At 42.4% G+C, this 21,448-nt stretch overlaps 1 protein-coding gene across 4 annotated transcripts in view; it reads right to left on the minus strand.

The window, feature by feature from the left end:
- ctnnal1 (catenin (cadherin-associated protein), alpha-like 1) overlaps window positions 1–21,448 on the minus strand; it is a 367,498-nt gene that overhangs the window by 52,426 nt on the left and 293,624 nt on the right. For all 4 annotated transcript variants that reach the window (XR_015078391.1, XM_085987993.1, XM_085987995.1 and 1 more), the window contains exons 6-7: window positions 7,970–8,140; window positions 778–978 (exon numbers count right to left, since the gene is read on the minus strand). Coding sequence is in view for 3 of the 4 variants with exons in the window: in XM_085987993.1 (XP_085844119.1) it covers window positions 778–978; window positions 7,970–8,140 (372 nt within the window). In the remaining variant the exon portion in view is untranslated. The remainder of the gene's footprint in view (window positions 1–777; window positions 979–7,969; window positions 8,141–21,448) is intronic.

Consider the following 21,448-nt stretch of genomic DNA (forward strand, 5'->3'; position numbering starts at 1 on the left):
CCGTGACCTCTTCCACCTAGAAGGACAAGGGCAGCAGGCGCATGTGAACACCACCATCTCCAAGTTACCCTCCAAGTCACACACCATCCTGACTTAGAAGTATATCGCCGATCCTTCATCGTCGCTGGGTCAAAATCCTGGAACTCCCTCCCTAACAACACCGTGGGACTACCTTCACCACACGGACTACAGCGGTTCAAGAAGGCAGCTCACCACCACCTTCTCGAAGGCAATTAGGGATGGGCAATAAATGCTGGCCTTGCCAGCGACGCCCACAACCCATATACGAATAAAAAGTGTTTGCTTCGACCACTCCCTGCGGCAAATCATTCCATGCTCCAACAATACGCTACATAAAGAAATTTCTCCCAATCCCTGTGACCATTTCAAATTGATGACCCCTCATGACAGACTCCTCAGCCAGAGAAAGTCTTTTTCCTACTCATCCTATTAAAAACATTTATAAATTTTAAAGATGTCTATTAAATATTCTCTTAGCCTTCTCTACTCCAGTGGAAATAGTCTCAGTGTCTCAAAGTCTCTCCTCATAACTTTAGTTTCCCTTCCTTCATCATCCTGGTGAATCTACATTGTATGCTCTCTGTAGTTTCAATGTCTTTTCTCTAATGGGGTACCCAAAACTACTACACAAGCTGTGACTTAGCCAATGTATTGTACAAAATAAGTTATAGACATATCAAAGGATAAAGAAAGCTTGTAATTAAATTTTATATTTAAAAGCATTCCAGATTTATATAAAAACAAACCAAATCTTACTGCTTGTTTCCACACGGTAACCAGCTGCTCCAGTTCTAATCTGGCCTGCCTGGATAGTTCTAAGATACGCTCTCGGTATTCATGGCTTGTATATGCAGAATCTGTGAAGTCTTCTGTATGCTCCAGGATTAACTCGAGCATCATAGTGAGGTTTTCCTTAGACATTCCATGCAAGTTGTCTCGTAAACCTTCAACCTTCATCTAAATAAGCAGAAAGGCTAATTAATAAAGTTAGTGGTAAAATATGTACATTTTTAAACATTCAAAATTTTTAGTTGGAACTTTTATATAATTACATTCTTTGGCATAATTAAATGAAACATTTGATCTGGCAGATTCAATGACCACTTAACTGCATTCGATGGACTTAGGTAAGTTAGAATTCAATGGAATTTCACCCAGTTTATCTATCTAAGCTTTGTAAGCTATTTCAATAAACATTCTCATTAACTTATTTCCTTCATTGTTGTCATTTATTTCTCATGCTCTCTCTAATTAGGTTTCCCTGTCCATGTACCATTCTCCACCAGAGATACTACTACTGCTTAGGCAGTCCCTCGGAACCGAGGATGACTTCTTCCACACTAAAAATGAGTTCTCAGGTGACTGATCAGTCCAATGCGGGACCTACAGTCTCTGTCACAGGTGGGGCAGACGGTAGTTGAAGGGGCGGGTGGGTGGGGTGCTTGGGTTGACGTGCGTTCCTTGCGCTGCCTGCGCTTGGTTTCCGCTTGTTCCCAGCGAAGAGACTCGAGGTGTTCGGCGCCTTCCGGATGCTTCTCCTCCACTTTGTGCGGTCTTGGGCCAGGGATTCCCAGGTGTCACTTTTTCCAAGGAGGCTTTGAGGTTGTCCTTGAAGCGTTTCCTCTGGCCACCTGGGGCTCTCTTGCCGTGTTGGAGCCCCGAGTAGAACACTTGTTTTGGGAGTCTCGTATCGGGCATGCAGACGATGTGACCCAACCATCGGAGCTGATCGAGCGTGGTCAAAACTTCGATGTTGGGGATGTTGGCCTGAGCGAGAACACGGACGTTGGTGCGCCTATCCTGCCAATGGATTTGCAGGATCTTGCAGAGGCAACATTGGTGGTACCTCTCCAGTGCTTCGAGGTGCCTGCTGTACATGGTCCATGTCTCTGAGGCATACAGCAGGGCGGGTATCACTGCTGCTCCGTAGACCATGAGCTTAGTGCCGGGTTTGAGGTCCTGGACTTCAAACACTCTCTTCCTCAGGCGACCGAAGGCTGCACTGGCACACTGAAGGCGGTGTTAGACCATGTACCATTCTCCACCAGAGACAACCAAAGAGGTGTGAAACAGAAATGTTCAGTGAACAGATTTTCTCTTTCTCATTCTTAAGAACTGTTTCATTGCCATTTGACAATTGTTCAAGAATGATCTGGCTAAGATAGACAATCTCACCATGTAGGAATACTAAGAGAGAACACAAATCTTTCATTCTGCAGCCAGCATCTTAATATACAAAATATACTATGCTACAGGCTCCCCATTATAAGTAATAATATTTCATTCTATGCTTAATTAAAATCACAGTAAGATAAGCGATAGAGTGCAGCTTTCTGGAAATTGGCTGGTACTGTGGTTTTGCCCACAATACCTGTGTGACCAGAGGTTCAATCGAGCCCAGGTTGAAAGGACGAATGTCTCTCCTCTTTGTCACGAATGAGTTTTATATAAATAGTTTTGGACAATTTCAACCTAGCGCGTTGTGAAAATACTCGCACATTAAACTGCTAATAATTTGGCACTAAATTAGCAGTTTCATTCAAAGAGGGCATAAAGATGACTGATGTAGGAAATGTAAAAATCCATATTAATGTAATTGGGAGGTGCTCTTCTGAGAATGACTGATTCTATACCTAGCTATCCTATATATGTCATATAAGATTGTTCATGGAAATTGTGAGAGAAGTGAAATCTCCCACTACCCACCATTGTTATCATCCATTTTGATATATGTAAAATTCAGTAAAAATAATTGCATTTTTTGTATTTTTCCTCATCTAACGGCAATGCACTTACAAAAATAAATCACAATATACACAATGCACAGATTTGAAAATTATAGCCATTGCTTCTGTTTTGGTCTATTAGTTCATTATTAATCAGAATTCCGTTACAGAACCAAACCATCAGCATCTCCCATACTAGAATCATAGAAAGCTACAGCACAGGAACCTACTGTTCAGCTCATGACGTCTATGCTATTGTTTTTCTCCATGACTCATGTAATCTAATCCTACTCTCCTGCTAACTCCCCCATACACTTTAAACAACTAGTTCAAACAACTCGTTGCATATTAAAAGATTTTATACAGATTCAGTTTCAACAATGGTTTGAGGTAGACAATTCCACATTCTAACCACGCCATGTAATTTTTCTTCCCCTTAAATTATTTTTCTGATTTTCTTAAACTGGTGCCCCTCTCATTACTCTCTTACCAACTAGTGGAAATAATCCATCATTATTTACCATATCATAATCTTTCATACCTCTTGTTTAAAAAGCAACCCCTCTTCCAGGCACAAGGAGCAGGCTTCCATCATGATACAACCGAAAGTGAAGATGGGGTGCAATTGGGGCACAGACTTGGCATAATGGGTTTCTGGACATTTTTCCTCTGCTGTGCATCTCAAACATAGGCACACTTGGGTGTACCCAGCAAAGGCAAAATCAACCAATGGTAATTTACCAACAGCTGATGTAAGACTATCCAGATTATAATTTCCAGGTCATCAACCTGAAAGAGTAACTGCCTCTCTCTCCACAGATGCTGCCTGCTGAGTATTTCCAGCATTTTCTGTTTTTATTTATAATTTCCAGTCTTATCTCTCCGTTTCTGAAGCGGGAAGTCACATTTCCACCCTCCGGTCCCCTGGCAGAATTTTCTTTTCCAAAGGATTTTGAAAAATTGTAGTCAGAGCCTCTATGTCTTCCCTCGCTTCCCCAAAGCTCCTGAGATATAAACCATCGGGTCCTGGTGACTTATCCACCTTAAATTTTAGTCACTTCTTTAGTACAATTTGAATAATAACCTCCATTTGCTATTTTATGCCTACCTCTGGTGGTTCTACAATCCCAAATCCACCCCTCTGTGATAACTGGGTCATAGTAAGTAAGTCATTAGCTCTGCCATTCCCTCATGCTGCATCCATTCTAGTGGCCTCATCCTACCTGGGATATATATATCACCCCTGTGCTTGCTGACCTACATTGGCTCCCAGTTAAGCAGTGCCTCCTTGTTTTCAAATCCCTCCATGGCCTCGCCCCTTCCTATCTCTGTAATCTCCTTCAGCCCCACAACCACCACCACCCCCCCCCCCCCCCAGAGATATCTGCGCCCCTCTAATTCTGCACTCTTGAGCATTCCTGATTATAATCACTCAATCTTTGGTGGCCGTGCCTTCTGTTGCCTAGGCCGTAAGCTCTGGAATTCCCTCCCTAAACCTCTGTCTCTCTACCTCTCTTTCCTCCTTTAAGACGCTCCTTAAAACCTACCTCTTTGACCAAGCTTTTGGTCACCTGCCCTAATTTATCCTTATGTGGATCGGTGTCAAATTTATTGTCTTAAAATACTCCTGTGCAGCGCCTTGGGACGTTTTACTATGTTAAAGGCGCCATATAAATACAAGTTGTTGTTACACGAAAGCCTTTTATTCTTGCCCTTCATGTTGTTTTGCTAAACTTTCTCAACCTCCTGCTTAATCCACCTTTTTGTAGCATTTACATTACCTTATGAGGGGACATAATCTTAAAATTAGATCTAGGCCATTTAGGAGGGAAACCAGGAAGCACTTTTTCACACATATGAAATTCTATCCTCCAAAAGGCTGTGGTTGCTGGGACAATTGGAGCTTTCAAGGCTCGATAGGTTTTTGTTGGGCAAGCATATCAAAAGATATGGAACAAAGGTGGGACAATGGAGTTGAGGTACAGATCAGCCATGATCTAACTGAATGGTGGAGCAGGCTCGAGGGGCTCTCTGGCCTACTCCTGTTCCTATCTTCTTATGTTTTCTATGTTATTTATATCTGTCCTGGCTTTTTATTTAATTATTTGCCCTGTAAGCACAATTTTTTTTTAAAGTTTCAAATTCAATCTAATCTCCCTATTTATCCACAGACAAAGCCTTTGTTACACTCTCCTTTTTCCATACCTAGAATATATTTGATTTTTACCCTTTCCATCTCCTGTTCACATATTTATTTTTGCTGATCAAGAGTTCTCTTTCCCAATTTTTCCTTCCATTTAATCCAGACAAAGTCCCTCTTTTAATCTGGTTAAAATTGGCTTTGTTTCAGACAATCACCCTTGTTCATATTTTTCCCCTTTTCTATCCTTACACTGAAACTAATTATAATGCGGTCACTGCTTCCTAAATATTTCCCTACTTTTAGGTCACCTCTTTGCTCCACTTCATTATAAACCAGGTCAAGTAGTGCTTCCTCCCTTATTGGAGCAACACAGAAAACAGTCTGGGATACTTATATTCTATGCCTCGGCTAATGAAGGCAAGAGCAGGGAGGTTATGATGGAGCTGTACAAAACGCTAGTTAGGCCACAGCTGGAATACTGTGTGCAGTTCTGGTCGCCACACTATAGGAAGGGTGTGATTGCATTAGAGAGGGTGCAGGAGATTCACCAAGAAGGTAAGAGCCCATGGGATCCAGGGCAATTTGGCACATTGGATCCAAAATTGGCTTAGTGGCAGGAGGCAGAGGGTGATGGTCGAAGGTTGTTTGTGACTGGAAGCCTGTGTCCAGTGGTGTACCGCAGGGATCGGTGCTGGGTCCTTTGCTGTTTGTAGTGTACATTAATGATTTAGATATGAATGTAGGAGGTATGATCAGTAAGTTTGCAGATGACACGAAAATTGGTGGAGTGGTAACTAGCGAGGAGGGAAGCCTCAGGCTACAGGACGATTTGGCGGGTTGGTCAGATGGGCAGAACAGTGGCAAATGGAATTTAACCCTGAAAAGTGTGAGGTGATGCATTTTGGGAGGACTAACAAGGCAAGGGAATACACAATGAATGGTAGGATCCTAGGAAGGACAGAGGATCAGAGGGACCTTGGTGTGCATGTACATAGATCCCTGAAGGCAGCAGGACAGGTAGATAAGGTGGTTAAAAAGGCATATGGGATACTTGCCTTCATTAGCTGAGGCATAGAATATGAGAGCAGGGCGGTTATGATGGAGCTGTACAAAACGCTAGTTAGGCCACAGCTGGAATACGGTGTGCAGTTCTGGTCGCCACACTATAGGAAGGATGTGATTGCATTGGAGAGGGTGCAGAGGAGATTCACCAGGATGTTACCTGGCTGGAGCGCTTCAGCTATGAAGAGAGACTGGACAGGCTGGGGTTGTTTTCCTTAGAGCAGAGAAGGCTGAGGGGGGGCCTGATTGAGGTGTACAAAATTACGAGGGGCACAGATAGGGTAGATAGATAGGAACTTTTCCCCTTAGTAGAGGGGTCAATAACCAGGGGGCATAGATTCAAGGTAAGGAGCAGGAGGTTTAGAGGGGATTTGAAGAAAAACTTTTTCACCCAGAGGGTGGTTGAAATCTGGAACTCACTGCCTGAAAGGGTGGTAGAGGCAGAAACCCTCACAACATTCAAGAAACAATAAGATGAGCACTTGAAACGTCATAGCATACAAGGCTACGGACCAAGTGCTGGAAAATGGGATTAGAATAGACGGGGCTTGATGGCCGGCGCGGGCACGATGGGCCGAAGGGCCTCTTTCTGTGCTGTATAACTCTATGACTCTAGTCCTGAACATAGTGCAAAAAGAAAATCACCCCTTCTCACCACAAACTTTTTAATATATATTCTCAGGTTGTGGGTGTTGCTAGCAAGGCTGACATTTATTGCCCATTCCTAGTTGCCCTGAGAAGGTGGCGGTGATGGGCCGCCTTCTTGAATAGCTGCATTTTTTGTAGCAGTTTAATACAACTGAGTAACTTGCTGGACCGCTTCAGAGGACAGTTAAGAATGAAGCACTTTAGTGTGGGACTGGAGTCACATATAGGCTAGACAGAGTATGAACAGCAGGTTTCCTTCCCTCAAAGATATTAATGTACCAGTTGGGTTTTTAACGACAATCTGACAGTTTCACAGTCACTTTTTACTAATGCCTGCTTTTTATTTCCACATTATTTTAAACTGAATTCAAATTCTTAAACTGCCATGGTGGGATTTGAACTCGCCTTTCTCTGGATTATCGGTCATGGCCTCGGAATTACCAGTCCAGTAAAATAACCATTACTCTGCTGTATCCCCCTTTCGCTGTCTGTTTCTGGGTAACTAAAACCTCCTGCAACTATGAGTCTGTTGTTATATCTCTCTAATTTGTCTACACGTTTTACCCTTGGTTTCCTTTCCACTATTCTGCAGTCTATAACATAGTCCCAGTAACAATATTAGGTGTATTCTGTATAGTAATTGCATGTCCCACTTAAAACTACAAAATTTGGATAAGATGCAAGAGAATAAATGCGTCAATGTTGCGTTTTTGTGACATTTAGCGCAATTATTTCTATTCTTGTTGAAGACTCAATATTTTAAATTGCAGCATATTCACCTCCTGTTGTATCATTTGTTAGAAAATGGCTTCAAATTAGGACTTAAGTATAGGATTAATAGTTCATGGAAAAGCTCCAGGTTGCATTTCTGATCAACACGTACTATTGTACCACCTCCCGATGACAAGCAATCCCAGCAGCAATGAGCTAAGCTTTTCTCTGACATGCCCACGTGTTGTCATGAATCAGTGTTTGCAGATTTTACTGCAAAGCAAACCGCACAGTAAGAGCTATTTATAAATGCAGAGCATTAGCTTAACCAAACAGATCTGTTAGCACAGCAATGTTTGTTTCGAAACAGAACTGTAGCAGATTTCATGTATTAATCATTTAAAGCCATTTTGGCAAAATGTGCTCGCATGACATTCAAACTGTCCGCTATTTGAGCGGAGGCATCAACCCCTTTAAAATAACTGGGTTAACACCTGCATGAAAACAGTGCAGAGAAGAATGGCATACAAATATGTTAAGTATTTATCTGGTAAGAGCAGCAACAGGAATGTTTATGCTCTTGAAGCTTTTGTGTAAGTAGTTGAAATAACAGATGTGCACTATGCAATTTTCATTTAACTTATTCTCGCTTTCTTACTTTAAATTCTTTGATGTCAGCATAGATACTGGTGGGATGGATTTCATTTTCACCATTCTGTCTTGAATCCGTGACAATCTCTATCACCTGATCTAAAGCCAGCCTCATGCGATGGAAAACGCCTCCCTTGTTTATTCTTGCTGATTCACAGTCTGGATGCCGAAGACAAGTCTAGAAAGCATAATACTGTATTAGTATCACAATACTTATACCACCATAATCAATAGCAATACTCCACAGATACAAATCAGAATGTGACTGCATGCATCTCCGGATTGCAATTGCGACTGTACAATTGGGCACCTAAAGTCATGCTGAAATCTACTTTCGTCAAATATAATTTCAGAATTCCATTGAGCTCATATGATTCACATATTAGCTTTAAATGACAGTGTTCTCTTGTTTAAATATTGTACATTTCTTCTGGGTTACACTTTGTGAAGTGTTTCACAGTAATTTCCTATTTACGGATATATTTTTGTAGCCCATTCATAATTGCACACAACAAACGACTGAGCCTAATTCGCACGTTTAAGAATGCTGACCAATTGCACCGTTTCACTCCAGGTAGCAGTTTAAAGGAGCAATCCTGCTGGCTGTGTCATTAGAGGTAGAAATAGTGATCCTACCATAAATACTGCATAAAACAGGCTTTTAAAAACATCTTTAAAAAAGCAATGGCGTGATGTTGGTTCTGAATGCAGGGTGTTTGCAGGTTTAAGCATCTTCTATCTTACAGCCCAAACAACTGCCCAATAGTGTGCAGTATATTGGCACACAACTGGCAGAAATTGATGACCGGTTACCATTAATTTTTTATCTCTGTATAAATAGTACTTCTTTAAAACAGGAGAAAGTAGACTTACAACAATGTAGATATTTATTGATAGACCACAACAAATTGGAAATTGCACATCTTTCATTAGGTTCTGTTATAGCTGAACGGTAATTCACGAAACACTTAAGCCCAGATAATGTGCTGTAAGACTTCACACATTTTTCTTAAGCTTCTTAAACTGCTCTCTGTACTTCTGGTGTTCAAAATTAATGAACCAACATGGCAATGAACTGCTCCAACTGGGGGCAACTGAGAAGTAAATCATAGCATCATAGAATGGTTACAGCACAGAAGGAGGCCATTTGATCCGTGCCAGCTCTCTACAAGAGCATTTCAGCTAGTCCCACTCCCCTGCCCTTTCCCCATAGCCCTGCAAATTGTTTTCATAGAAACATAGAAGATAGGAGCAGGAGTAGGACATTCGGCCCCTTGAGCCTGCTCCGCCATTCAATGAGATCATGGCTGATCATCCAAATTCAGTACCCTGTTCCTGCTTTCTCCCCATATCCCTTGATCCCTTTAGCCTTAAGAAATATATCCAACTCCTTCTTGAATATATTTAATGAATTGGCCTCTACTGCTTTCTGTGGTAGAGAATTCCACAGGTTCACCACTCTCTGGGTGAAGAAATTCCTCCTCATCTCTGTCGTAAATGGCTTACCCCTTATCCTTAGACTGTGACCCCTGGTTCTGGACTCCCCGACCATCGGGAACATCCTTCCTGCATCTAGTCCTGTTAGAATTTCATAAGTTTCAATGAAATCCCCTCACATTCTTCTAAACTCCAGCAAGTATAAGCCCAATCGACCCAATCTCTCCTCATACGTCATTCCTGCCATCCCAGGTATCAGCCTGGTGAATCTTCGCTGCACTCCCTCCATGGCAAGAACATCTTTCCTCAGATAAGGCGACCAAAACTGCACACAATACTCAAGGTGTGGTCTCACCAAGGCCCTGTACAACTGCAGCAAGTCATCCTTGTTCCTGTACTCGAACCCTCTTGCTACGAAGGCCAACATACCATTTGCTTTCTTTACCGCCTGCTGCACCTGCATGCTTACCTTCAGCGACTAGTGCACAAGGACGCCCAGGTCTCGTTGCACTTCCCCTTCTCCCAATCTATTGCCATTCAGATAATAATCTGCCTTCCTGTTTTTGACACCAAAGTGGATAACCTCGCACTTATCCACGTTATTTTGCATCTGCCATGCTTCTGCCCAATCACTCAACCTGTCCAAATCATACTGGAGTTTCTCGGCATCCTCCTCACAGCATATACGCCCACCCAGCTGTGTGTCGTCTGCAAACTTGGAGATATTCCATCTAGTTCCCTCGTCTAGATCATTAATATATATTGTGAACAGCTGGGGTCCAAAGACTGATCCCTGCGGTACCCCACTAGTCACTGCCTGCCACTTGGAAAAAGACCCGTTTATTCCAACTCTTTGCTTTCTGTCTGCCAACCAGTTCTCTATCCAAGTCAATACCTTGCCCCCAATCCCATGTGCCTTAACTTTACATGCTAATCTTTTATGCAGGACCTTATCGAAAGCCTTCTGAAAGTCCAAATACACCACATCCACTGGTTCGCCCTTATCTATTTTACCAGTTACATCCTCAAAAAATTCCAGTAGATTAGTCAAGCACGATTTACCTTTTGTAAATCCATGTTGACTTTGTCCGATCCTGTCACTGCTTTCCAAGTGCTCTGCTATTACATCTTTTATAATGGGTTCTAGCATTTTCCCCACTACTGATGTCAGGCTTACCGGTATATAATTCCCCATTTTCTCTCGACCATCATTTTTGAATAGTGGGGTAACATTAGCTACCCTCCAATCCATGGGTACTGTTCCAGATTCTATCGAATGCTGGAAGATGACCAGCAATGCATCTACTATTTCTAGGGCCACTTCCTTAAGTACCCTAGGATGTAGATTATCGGGCCCTGGGGATTTATCGGCCTTCAATCCCATCAATTTCCCTAACACCATTTCCTTACAAATACTGATTTCTTTCAGTTCCTCCCTTTCATCAGACCCTATGTTCCCCGACATCTCTGGGAGATTATTTGTGTCCTCCTTTGTGAAGACAGAACCAAAATATGTATTTAATTGGTCTGCCATTTCTTTGTTCTCTATTATAAATTCCCCTGATTCTCACTGCAAGGGACCTACGCTTGACTTCACCAATCTTTTTCTCTTCACATATCTATAAAAGATTTTACAGTCAGTTTTTATGTTCCCTGAAAGCTTACTCTCATACTCTATTTTCCCCCTCTTAATTAATCCCTTTGTCCTCCTTTGTTGAATCCTAAACTGCTCCCAATCCTCAGGTTTACTGCTTTTTCTGGCCAATTTATATGTCCTCTCCTTGGATCTTATGCTATCCCTAATTTCTCTTGTTAGCCACGGTTGAGTCACCTTTTTTGTTTTATTTTTATGCCAAACTAGGATGAACAAATTCTGTAGTTCATCCATGCGGTCTTTGAACATTTGCCATTGCTTATCCTCCGTCAACCCTTTGAGTGACATTCCCCAATCAATCCTACCCAACTCGCACCTCATACCATCGTAGTTTCCTTTATTTAAATTCAGGACCCTAGTCTCTAAGTCAACTATTTCACTCTCCATCTTAATGAAGAATTCTATCATATTATGATCGCTCTGACCCAAGGGGCCTCGTACAAGATTGCTAATTAATTCTTTCTCATTACATAATACCCAGTCTAAGATGGCCTGATCTCTAGTTGGTTCCTCGACATATTGGTCCAGGAAACCATCCCATATACACTCCAGGAATTCCTCCTCCACAGTGTTGTTACTAATTTGGTTAGCCCAATCTATATGTAGATTAAAGTCATCCATGATAACTGCTGTGCCCTTATTGCACGCTTCTCTAATTTCCCTTTTAATGCCATCCCCAACCTCCGTATTACTGTTTGGAGGTCTAGATACCACACCCACTAACATTTTCTGCCCCTTGGTATTCCTCAGTTCTACCCATACAGATTCCACATCATCAGAGCTAATATCCTTCCTTACAATTGTGTTAATCCCCTCTTTAACCAGCAATGCTACCCCACCTCCTTTTCCTTTTTGCCTACCTTTCCTGAATATTGAATACCCCTGGATGTTGAGTTCCCAGCCTTGGCCACCCTGGAGCCATGTTTCCGTAATCCCAATCATATCATATTCGTTTATTTCTATTTGCGCAGCTAAATCATCCACCTTATTACGAATGCTCCTCGCATTAAGACACAAAGCCTTCAGGCTTGTTTTTTTAACGCTCTTAGGCTTTTTAGAATTATTATTTACTGTGGCCATGTTTGATTTAAACCTTCCTTCAGGTACTTATCCAATTCCATTTCGAATGCACCGATCAATTCTGCCTCCACCACCCTTTCAGGCAGTGCATTCCAGATGCTAACAACTTGCTGCGTAAAAAAGTTTTTCCTCATGTCGCCATTGGTTCTTTTGCCAATCACCTTAAATTTGTGTCCTCTGGTTCTCGACCCTTCCGCCAATGGGAAGTGTTTCTCTCTGTCTAGACCCCTCATGATTTTGAACACCTCTATCAAATCTCTTCTCAACCTTCTCTGCTCTTAGGAGAACAACCCCAGCTTCTCCAGTCTGTCCACGTAACTGAAGTCCCTCATTCCTGGAACCATTCTCGTAAATCTTTTCTGCACCCTCTCTAAGGCCTTCACACCCTTTCTAAAGTGTGATGCCCAGAATTGGACACAATACTCCAGTTGAGGCCGAACCAGTGTTTTATAAAAATTCCTCATAACTTCCTTGCTTTTGTACTCTATACCTCTATTTATGAAGCCCAGGATCCTGTATGCTTTTTTAACTGCTTTCTCAACCTGCCCTGCCACCATCAATGATTTGTGCACATATACCCCCAGGTCTCTCTGTTCATGCACTCTCTTTAGGATTGTACCCTTTAGTTTATATTGCCTCTCCTCATTTTTCCTACCAAAATGTATCACTTTGCACTTTTCTGCGTTAAATTTCATCTGTCACGTGTCCGCCCATTTCACCAGCCTGTCTATGTCTTCTTGAAGTCTATCACTATCCTCCTCACTGTTCACTATACTTCCAAGTTTTGTCTCACCTGCAAATTTTGAAATTGAGCTCTGTACACCCAAGTCCAAGTCATTAATAGATATCAAGTAAAGCAGTGGTCCCAGTACCGAACCCTGGGGTACACCACTGTATACCTTCCTCCAGTCCGAAAAACAACCGTTCACCACAACTCTGTTTCCTGTCACTTAGCCAATTTTGTATCCATGCTGCCACTGTCCCTTTTATTCCATGGGCTTCAACTTTGCTGGCAAGCCTATTATGTGACATTTTATCAAACGACTTTTGGAAGTCCATGTACACCACGTCAACCGCATTGCCCTCATCAGCCTTCTCTGTTACCTCATCAAAAAACTCAATCAAATTAGTTAAACACAATTTGCCTTTAACAAATCCATGCTGGCTTCCCTTAATTAATCCACTCTTGTCCAAGTGACTGTTAATTTTGTCCCTGATTATCGTTTCTATAAGCTTCCCCACTACTGAGGTTAAACTGACTGGCCTGTAGTTGCTGGGTTTATCCTTGCAACCTTTTTTGATCAAGGGTGTAACATTTGCAATTCTCCAGTCCTCTGGCACCACCTCTGCTTCTGAGGAGGATTGGAAGATTATGGCCAGTACCTCCGCAATGTCTACCTTAACTTCCCTCAGCATCCTAGGATGCATCCCATCCAGTCCTGGTGAATTATCTACTTTAAGTACAGCCAGCTTTTCTAGTACCTCCTCTATCAATTTTTAGCCCATCCAGTATCTCCACTACCTCCTCTTTCACTATGACTTTGGCAGCAGCTTCTTCCTTGAAGACAGCTGCAAAGTACTCATTTAATACCTGAGCCATGCCCTTTGCCTCCTTTTTTGGTCCCTAATCGGCCTATCTGTTTACTATTTATATGCCTATAGAAGACTTTTGAATTCCCTTTTATGTTAGCTGCCAATCTATTCTCATACGCTCTCTTTGCCCCTCTGTTCTTTTTCACTTCCCCTCTGAACTTTCTATATTCAGCCTGATTCTAACTTGTATTCTCAACCTGACACCTGATGCGCTCTTTTTCTGCTTCATCTTACTCTCTATCTCTTTCGTCATCCAGGGAGCTCTGACTTTGGTTGGCCTACCATTCTCCCTCGTGGGAATGTACCTCGACTGTACCCGAACCATCTACTCTTCAAAGGCAGCCCATTGTTCAATTACGGTTTTGCCTGCCAATCTTTGATTTCAATTTACCCGGGCCAGATCCATTCTCAACCCACTGAAATTGGCCTTCCTCCAATTAAGTATTTTTACTCTAGATTGCTCCCTGAACTTTTCCATAGCTAACCTAAACCTTAACCTATTATCATTGTTCCCTAAATGTTCCCCTATTGACACTTGCTCCACTTGACCCACCTCATTCCCCAGAATCAGATCCAACAATGCCTCCTTCCTCGCTGGGCTGGAAACATACTGATTAAGAAAGTTCTCCTGAACACACTTCAGAAATTTTCCCCCCTCTCTGCCCTTTACACTATTACTATCCCAGTCTATATTAGGATAATCGAAGTCCCCCATTACCATTACTCTATAGTTCTTGCACTTCACTGTAATTTCCCTGCAAATTTGCTCCACTCTATCCTTCCCACTAGTTGGTGGCCTATAGAATACATCTAGCAGTGTAATGGCACCTCTATTATTTCTTAACTCTAACCAAATAGATTTTGTCCTTGACCCCTCCAGGACATCCTCTCTCTCCAGCACTGTAATATTCTCCTTAACCAATACTGCCACCCCCAACTCCTTTCTTTCTTTCCCTATCTTTCCTGAACACATTATACCCAATCCTACCCTTTTTTGAGCCAGGTCTCCGTTATCGCCACGACATCCTATTCCCATGTGGCTATTTGCGCCCGCAGCTCACCAACCTTATTTACCACGCTTCGTGCGTTTACACACATGCACCGTAAACCCATCTTAGACCTCCTTGTATTCTCTCTTAGTCTGATCCCACCTAATACCAAACAATTTCTCACTCTGGTGCTATCTGTCTCTCCCAATCCTTTGTGCACTTCGTTTCTCCTCTCCAATAGCTGATTATTCTTTGAGAGAAACTTTGTTCAGTATTTATAAAAAAATAAATGGGAATAGGGAGAAGAAAATGGGAAAGAAAAGAAAAAGTTCCTTAGAGTACAGCAAAATCTGAAGACTGAAATAAGCAAGTTTAAACACTGGGTAAAATCCTCTACAAGTCAAACGCAGGGAGGATGTTTCCCCTGGCTGGGAGGTCTAGAACGAGGGGTCACAGTCTCAGGATACGGGGTGAGACATTTAGGACTGAGATGAGGAGAAATTTCCACTCAGGGTGGTGAACCTGTGGAATTCTCTACCACAGAAGGCTGTGGAGGCCAAGCCACTGAATATATTTAAGAAGGAGATAGATAGATTTCTAGACACAAAAGGCATCAAGGGGTATGGGGAGAGAGCGGGAATATGGTATTGAGATGAGGATCAACCATGATCATACTGAATGATGGAGCAGGCTCGAAGGTCCGAATGGCCTACTCCTGCCCCTATTTTTCTATGTTTCTAAAGTGATCCTGGGTCAGTGGGAGGGCATCTCATTTGCATGGGGCCAGCTGGCACAAGTGCTTCTTTGGAGCCCCCAAACCATTTACTTAGAAATTCGGACAGCCATTCACCCATTTGGGAGGGAGGGGGGCCACTGCCTCAATTGGCCCTGAGCAAGGGAACCGATCCTGGAGTAATTTAAAAAAAAATCTGCCAACATCGACACGGCCCAGGCCCCGTCGATGGGGCCCACGTGGACCCTTGGAGAGGTTGAAATGCCACACCTTTCTCGGCAGAGCAGCTGCAGTTGACTCACTAAGTAGATGAAGTAAGAGAGAGCTGTATACCTCCCTCCAGTCTGAAAAATAACCATTCACCATTACTCTCTGCTTTCTGTTCCTTAGCCAATTTTGTTCCTATGCTGCCACTGTCCCTTTAATCCCATGGGCTTTAATATTGCTAACAATTCTATTATATGGTACTTTATCAAACGCCTTTTGAAAGTCCATATACACAACATCAATCGCACTACCCTCACCAACTTCATCAAAAAACTCCATCAAGTTATTTCATTTCATTTATTAATCCATACTTTTACAAGTGCCAATTAATTTTGTCCTGGATCATTGGCTCAAAGTTTCCCTACCACCGAGGTCAGGCTGATTGGCCTGCAGTTGCTGAGATTGTACCTCTCCCCTTTTTTTAATAGTGGTGTAACATTTGCAATCCTCCAGTCCTCTGGCATCACCCCCATATCCAAGGAGGATTGGAAGACTGTGGCCAGAGCCTCTACAATTTCCACCCTTACTTCCCTCAGTAACCTAGGATGCGTCCCATCTGGACCGGGTGACTTTTCTACTTTGAGGACTGCCAACCTTTTAATTACCTAATCATCATTTTTATCTCATCAAATATCACTACTGCCACCTGTATACACATACTGACACTAGTCCTTCTCTACATTGTGAGAGCCATTTGAAATATGTGTGTTTAAAGGAGTAGTTTATAAGTTTGCTTGACAAGTGTTGAAGCTATTAACAATGCAATGTATTATCACAGGTGATGGTATATCACAACAGTGTTATAGTCAGTGCTGTTTTTCATATTCTGATGCACCAAAATACTAGAAGATACTAACTAACAAGAAGCTTCTTGTGAACTAGTTAAATGTAAGTGATCAGACGAACTGAACAGAACCAATAAATATATGAGAAATCGGACAAACACTTCAGCTGCAACGATAATTCTTATCTGAAGATTCCAGTCTGGTCTGTTTCTCAAGAGCAGACACGGAAAATAAATTTTAGATAACAACACAAACAGTCAATTTATATTTTTACATTCAATCTGAATTGGATTTAAATAGATGCCAACCTTTCACGTTACGCAAGGGCACTTTCACCAGATATTGCTATGAACTTGTCTGAAAAGTATGAAATGCAGTGCACTACATGCTTTGCTCTTTTAAATTAAAGTTTTAGACAAGATATTATGTGATTGCAGAGTCTCTAGCTCCATCTGTCCAAATCCATCTTAGATAAAGCACACTCTTATTTAATATTATCTTCATAATTATGCAGTTTAATACAGGGCTTTGAGACAAATAATCTTTACTGTAAAAGATGCAGAATCTCATATCAAATTCAATAGCATAGCCATTATATTCATACACTATAAAGGTTTGATCAGTTACATAAATGTATGCCACAAGTACAGATAGTTCATTGAGGCATAATGTATATTGTGAAGGCAGGAAAGGAAAATAATCCAAATTCTAAAATGCAATGATGCTAACAGCAGCAATTCAAATCCAGTTTCTGCTATTTTTATTTCACCTGGGGAAAAAAAAACTTGCGTCCACTCTCAAGATCACAATTATATGGTAAGGGGTCTATAATTAGCCTCAACAATTTGTGGGTGGGGGGGGGTGCGGGGGTGGAAAGTGCATGCTTGCGGATATAAAGCTGAGGACAAGATTGGGTCGGACATAAGAAGTGGAGGCAAAGTACCAGAGGGTTGTTAGGACCCATGAAGTAACCAGCTTCATGTGAGGAGGAAAGAGTAGGAAAGGAAATTGAGGGGAGTGGGGATCACTACTAATAATAGAACTGGTTTATAATGACAAGAGCTCGAGTGTGTGAATTTGATGCTTCAGCAGCATGGATGCTGGTGGCCTAGAATCATTCGACTTGTGGCTTTCAGCTCTCAAATCAATTATACAGGCAGCACTCTATATTTACAGTGTCAGTTTTACCCTCGCACATACATCATCAACATGCTGCCTGGTGCAATCAACAGTTACAAATATACACAAACATCAGACACATTGGGGGAATTTTAACCCCCAGGATGGACGGGAGAGGGTCGGGTGGGGGTTTAAATTCTTAAAAGAGGGAAACCCAAACCCAAGCGAACGTGCCTACTTTCGGTTTAACAGGGGCAGGCGAGTAACCTGCTCTCGAGAGGTGGTTCATGAATTATAATATTTAAATGAGGCTGTGTGCCTCAGATTTTATAAGCCACGAGGATTTAACAGTTGCATGCCGGGTTTCCTAGGGCGCAGTAAACCCGGCAGTTGAAGTGAGCCAAGAACTGCCGGATCCAACAGATAATTGCTTTTCTAGCACTGCTTGCGGGTCAGGAGGAGCAGGAGTGCTCCCCCCGCCTCCCTGCCCCAGGCCCCAAGCTTACCTGCCGCGATCTACCTCCCTTCCTGGGATTGGCACTTCATCCTCTCCGTGATCGGCACTTGTGCCCACCGCGATCCGAACATCAGCCCCACCCCCGCGATCTGAACTCCAGCCCCACCCCCGCGATCTGAACTCCAGCTCCACCCCCGCGATCTTAACTCCAGCCCCACCCCCGCGATCCGAACTCCAGCCCCACCCCCGCGATCTGAACTCCAGCCCCACCCCCGCGATCCGAACTTCAGCCCCACCCCCGCGATCCGAACTTCAGGGCCCCCTCCCCCCACCGCAATCCGAACTTCAGCCTCCCGCCCCAAACTTCAGCCCACCACCCCCCGCAAACACTTCCCCCTTCCCTTTAAATTCAGCAGGATGTCCGCGTTCCCCGTATTTCTGGGTTCCTCAGTCTCGAAATGTCACCCCCACTCCCTCCCTGCCTGCCCGTAAAGAGCGGGGCCATTAACTTATTCCAGTTGTTGATGATAAAAATGAGTGAGCCCAACAGCCGTACCTTCATCCATCCAAGCCCTACATTCTGGAATTGTCTCCCTAAACCTCCCCACCTCACTCTCCTCCCTTAAGAGTCTCCTTAAAACTCAACTCTTTGATCAAGCTTTTTGGTCATCCCTCCTAAATTCTCCTTTAGCTCGGCATCCATTTTTGTCTGATTATCTCTGATGCACCTTGGGATGGTTTTCTACGTTAAAGTTGCTATGTAAATGCAAGTTGCCTGAACAGTTATTTCTAGGATTACTTAAAAATTGAACAAAAGAGTAAGGTTATTCAGCACCAAACATAAGTTTGACTTCCAATTCTTCTCATTTTGTATGCTGCATGCAGGTTCGGAGTGCATTTCTGTAGGCGAGCGGAAAAAATCAACGGGAAGAGTCAAAACTGGGCAATGCCCAGCATCTCCTGGGGGTCAAATACTGAAAACGGACCTATGTCCACCCTGAGTAAGTAGCAGATGCTGAACAATCAGGCGGACATAAAAGACCAGCGCCAGAACTTTCAACTTCGGCAGAGGTATAAAATGAGCAATCGCGGATCGGCCATCCGTTATACACTCGCCACATTTTCCTTTTCATGACTTCAATCAAGAGGAAAATCGGGTGTGGTGTATAAAGGGGGGGCCAATCTGATATTGCATCAAAGATAAAGTAAAGGAAAAGTAATCAGGGAATTTTCCCTATTTCGTTCCTCCTAACACTAACCACTTAGATTTACTTTGAGTTTTAACTGTATTGATGTGATAATTTGACCAATGTCCTCAAACTCTCAGTTCTCTTGTACAAGGCATTGGTTAGGTGACATATGGAGTACTATGTGCAGTTTTGGGCTACCCCATTTTACAAAGGGTATTGGAGCCATGGAAAGGGTACAACATAGATTCACTGGGATGATATTAAGGATAACAGAATAAAGTTATGAACAAAGACCAAGAAAATGTGGGTAAGATTGACTGCAACAGAGAAGATTGTGGGATCTAATAGAAGTTATTATGAAAGGATATGACAGGATCATTAGTGAAAGCGTATTTGAATTGGCGTGGTGAATTGGAAAAGGGACATAAACATGGGATTGGAACTAGAAGCATAAAGAGGAAATTAGAATAATTTTTACAAGCAAGTATTCGAATTTTAAATGTATTATTAGTGGCTGTTGAAGCCAACTCAACACCAAGTTTAATAGGCAATTAGATAAACACTGGAAGAAGAAATATATTTAAACTCCGACATGAGGCTAACACAGACACAGAGATGGGCAGAATGGCCTCCTCCTGTGTGAAATTTTGACTACTCTACGACTTCTCCACAAAACAGCAGAATGTTCCAGTGAAATCTCTGCTCTACCTCAGCTTTGTGTGGGACAGGACACAAAGATAGAACTCGGATATCAGATTTACAATTTATAATAGGGTCTAAGTGCCAGATCAGATACAGATGGTCACTGAGTAAAGCTGGGAGTTTACATCTTCTTAGCAAAGCCCAAAACCTTGAGAATATCTCTGTTCCATGTTGGGAGCTTATTGTCACAGGACATCATAAGCTTAGAACAAAAAAATACACAAGGATATTCTCAACTCCTAAGAAAAAACAGGGTGTTTATTATCACTAGAGAATGTTGCTCTGCTAAGCTATTCACTTTTGATGAGGGAGTGAAAAACAGAAATGATTGCTGCGTAGGTTCCAGCGCTTGGTTCTATATCACTCATTAAGCTCTGAAGATATGGAAGAAATATTGGGAAATCACACACGAGATCCTCCTCTTAGTGCCAAAGAGCATATTCTTCATTTGTTATCACATTCAGCTCAAGCGATACTTTTTCTGGATGCAACAATCCATCACCTTTCACAATAATTCCTGAGCACTTAGCCTCTCTTGCTCAACAGCTTGGCCATCAGCTGTAGACTCGTTGATGTAGAGTGCCTGAGAGAGTTATGGTTGAACCTACAGTCAGGTCCTAAAAATTGAGGTCTATAACCCATTGAAGTGATATTTGGATTCTCTTGGTCCTCTTAGTACCACTTCAAGGGTATGAGAGAGATCATGGTTAAGAAAGACTTGCATTTATATAGCGCCTTTCACGACCACCGGATCTCTCAAAGCGCTTTACAGCCAATGAAGTACTTTTTGAAGTGGAGTCACTGTTGTAATGTAGGAAACGCAACAGCCAATTTGCACACAGCAAGCTCCCACAAACAGCAATGTGATAATGACCAGATAATCTGTTTGTTATTATTATGGTGTTTGAGGGATAAATATTGGCCAGGACACCGGGGATAACTCCTCACTCCATGGCCAAAGAGACTTTTCAGTAGTATAGCATTGTGATCTCGATGTCAAATAGAAAACTCTCCAGTGGTTGTCTCTTCATGATGATATAATAACTAGTATCATTAATAACTAGCATTTCAGCAAAGCTGCCAGATTCTTACATGACAGCATAATAATGAGAATGAAGATTATTCAACCCACCCCATTCGTTTCATCATTCAGAACCTGGTCTTACCATGTCAATAATTCCTGTCCTAAGAATGCATTTCTTTACTCTCTAGTGAATTACAAATTTATCCCATTCTTTAGCCAAGTCAGAGTTTGCTACAGTGGGAGAAAGTCTATTCATAATTAGGCACCTGCACGCAGACAGATGTTATTCCTCAACATAAGGATTTCTCACTCGAAATGGAGAGCGAAGAAATTGACTCAGAGACTAAGGTCCTGAATTTAAACAAGGGGAATTATGATGCCATGAGACGGGAACTGAGTAGGTCTGATTGGACAACGTTCCTGAGAGGACTGGAGGTAGATAAACAATGGCAAACA

This window comes from Somniosus microcephalus, chromosome 5, assembly GCF_052327205.1.
Source record: "Somniosus microcephalus isolate GS21.2 chromosome 5, FLI_Smic_1.0, whole genome shotgun sequence".
In the NCBI taxonomy this organism is placed as follows: domain Eukaryota; kingdom Metazoa; phylum Chordata; class Chondrichthyes; order Squaliformes; family Somniosidae; genus Somniosus; species Somniosus microcephalus.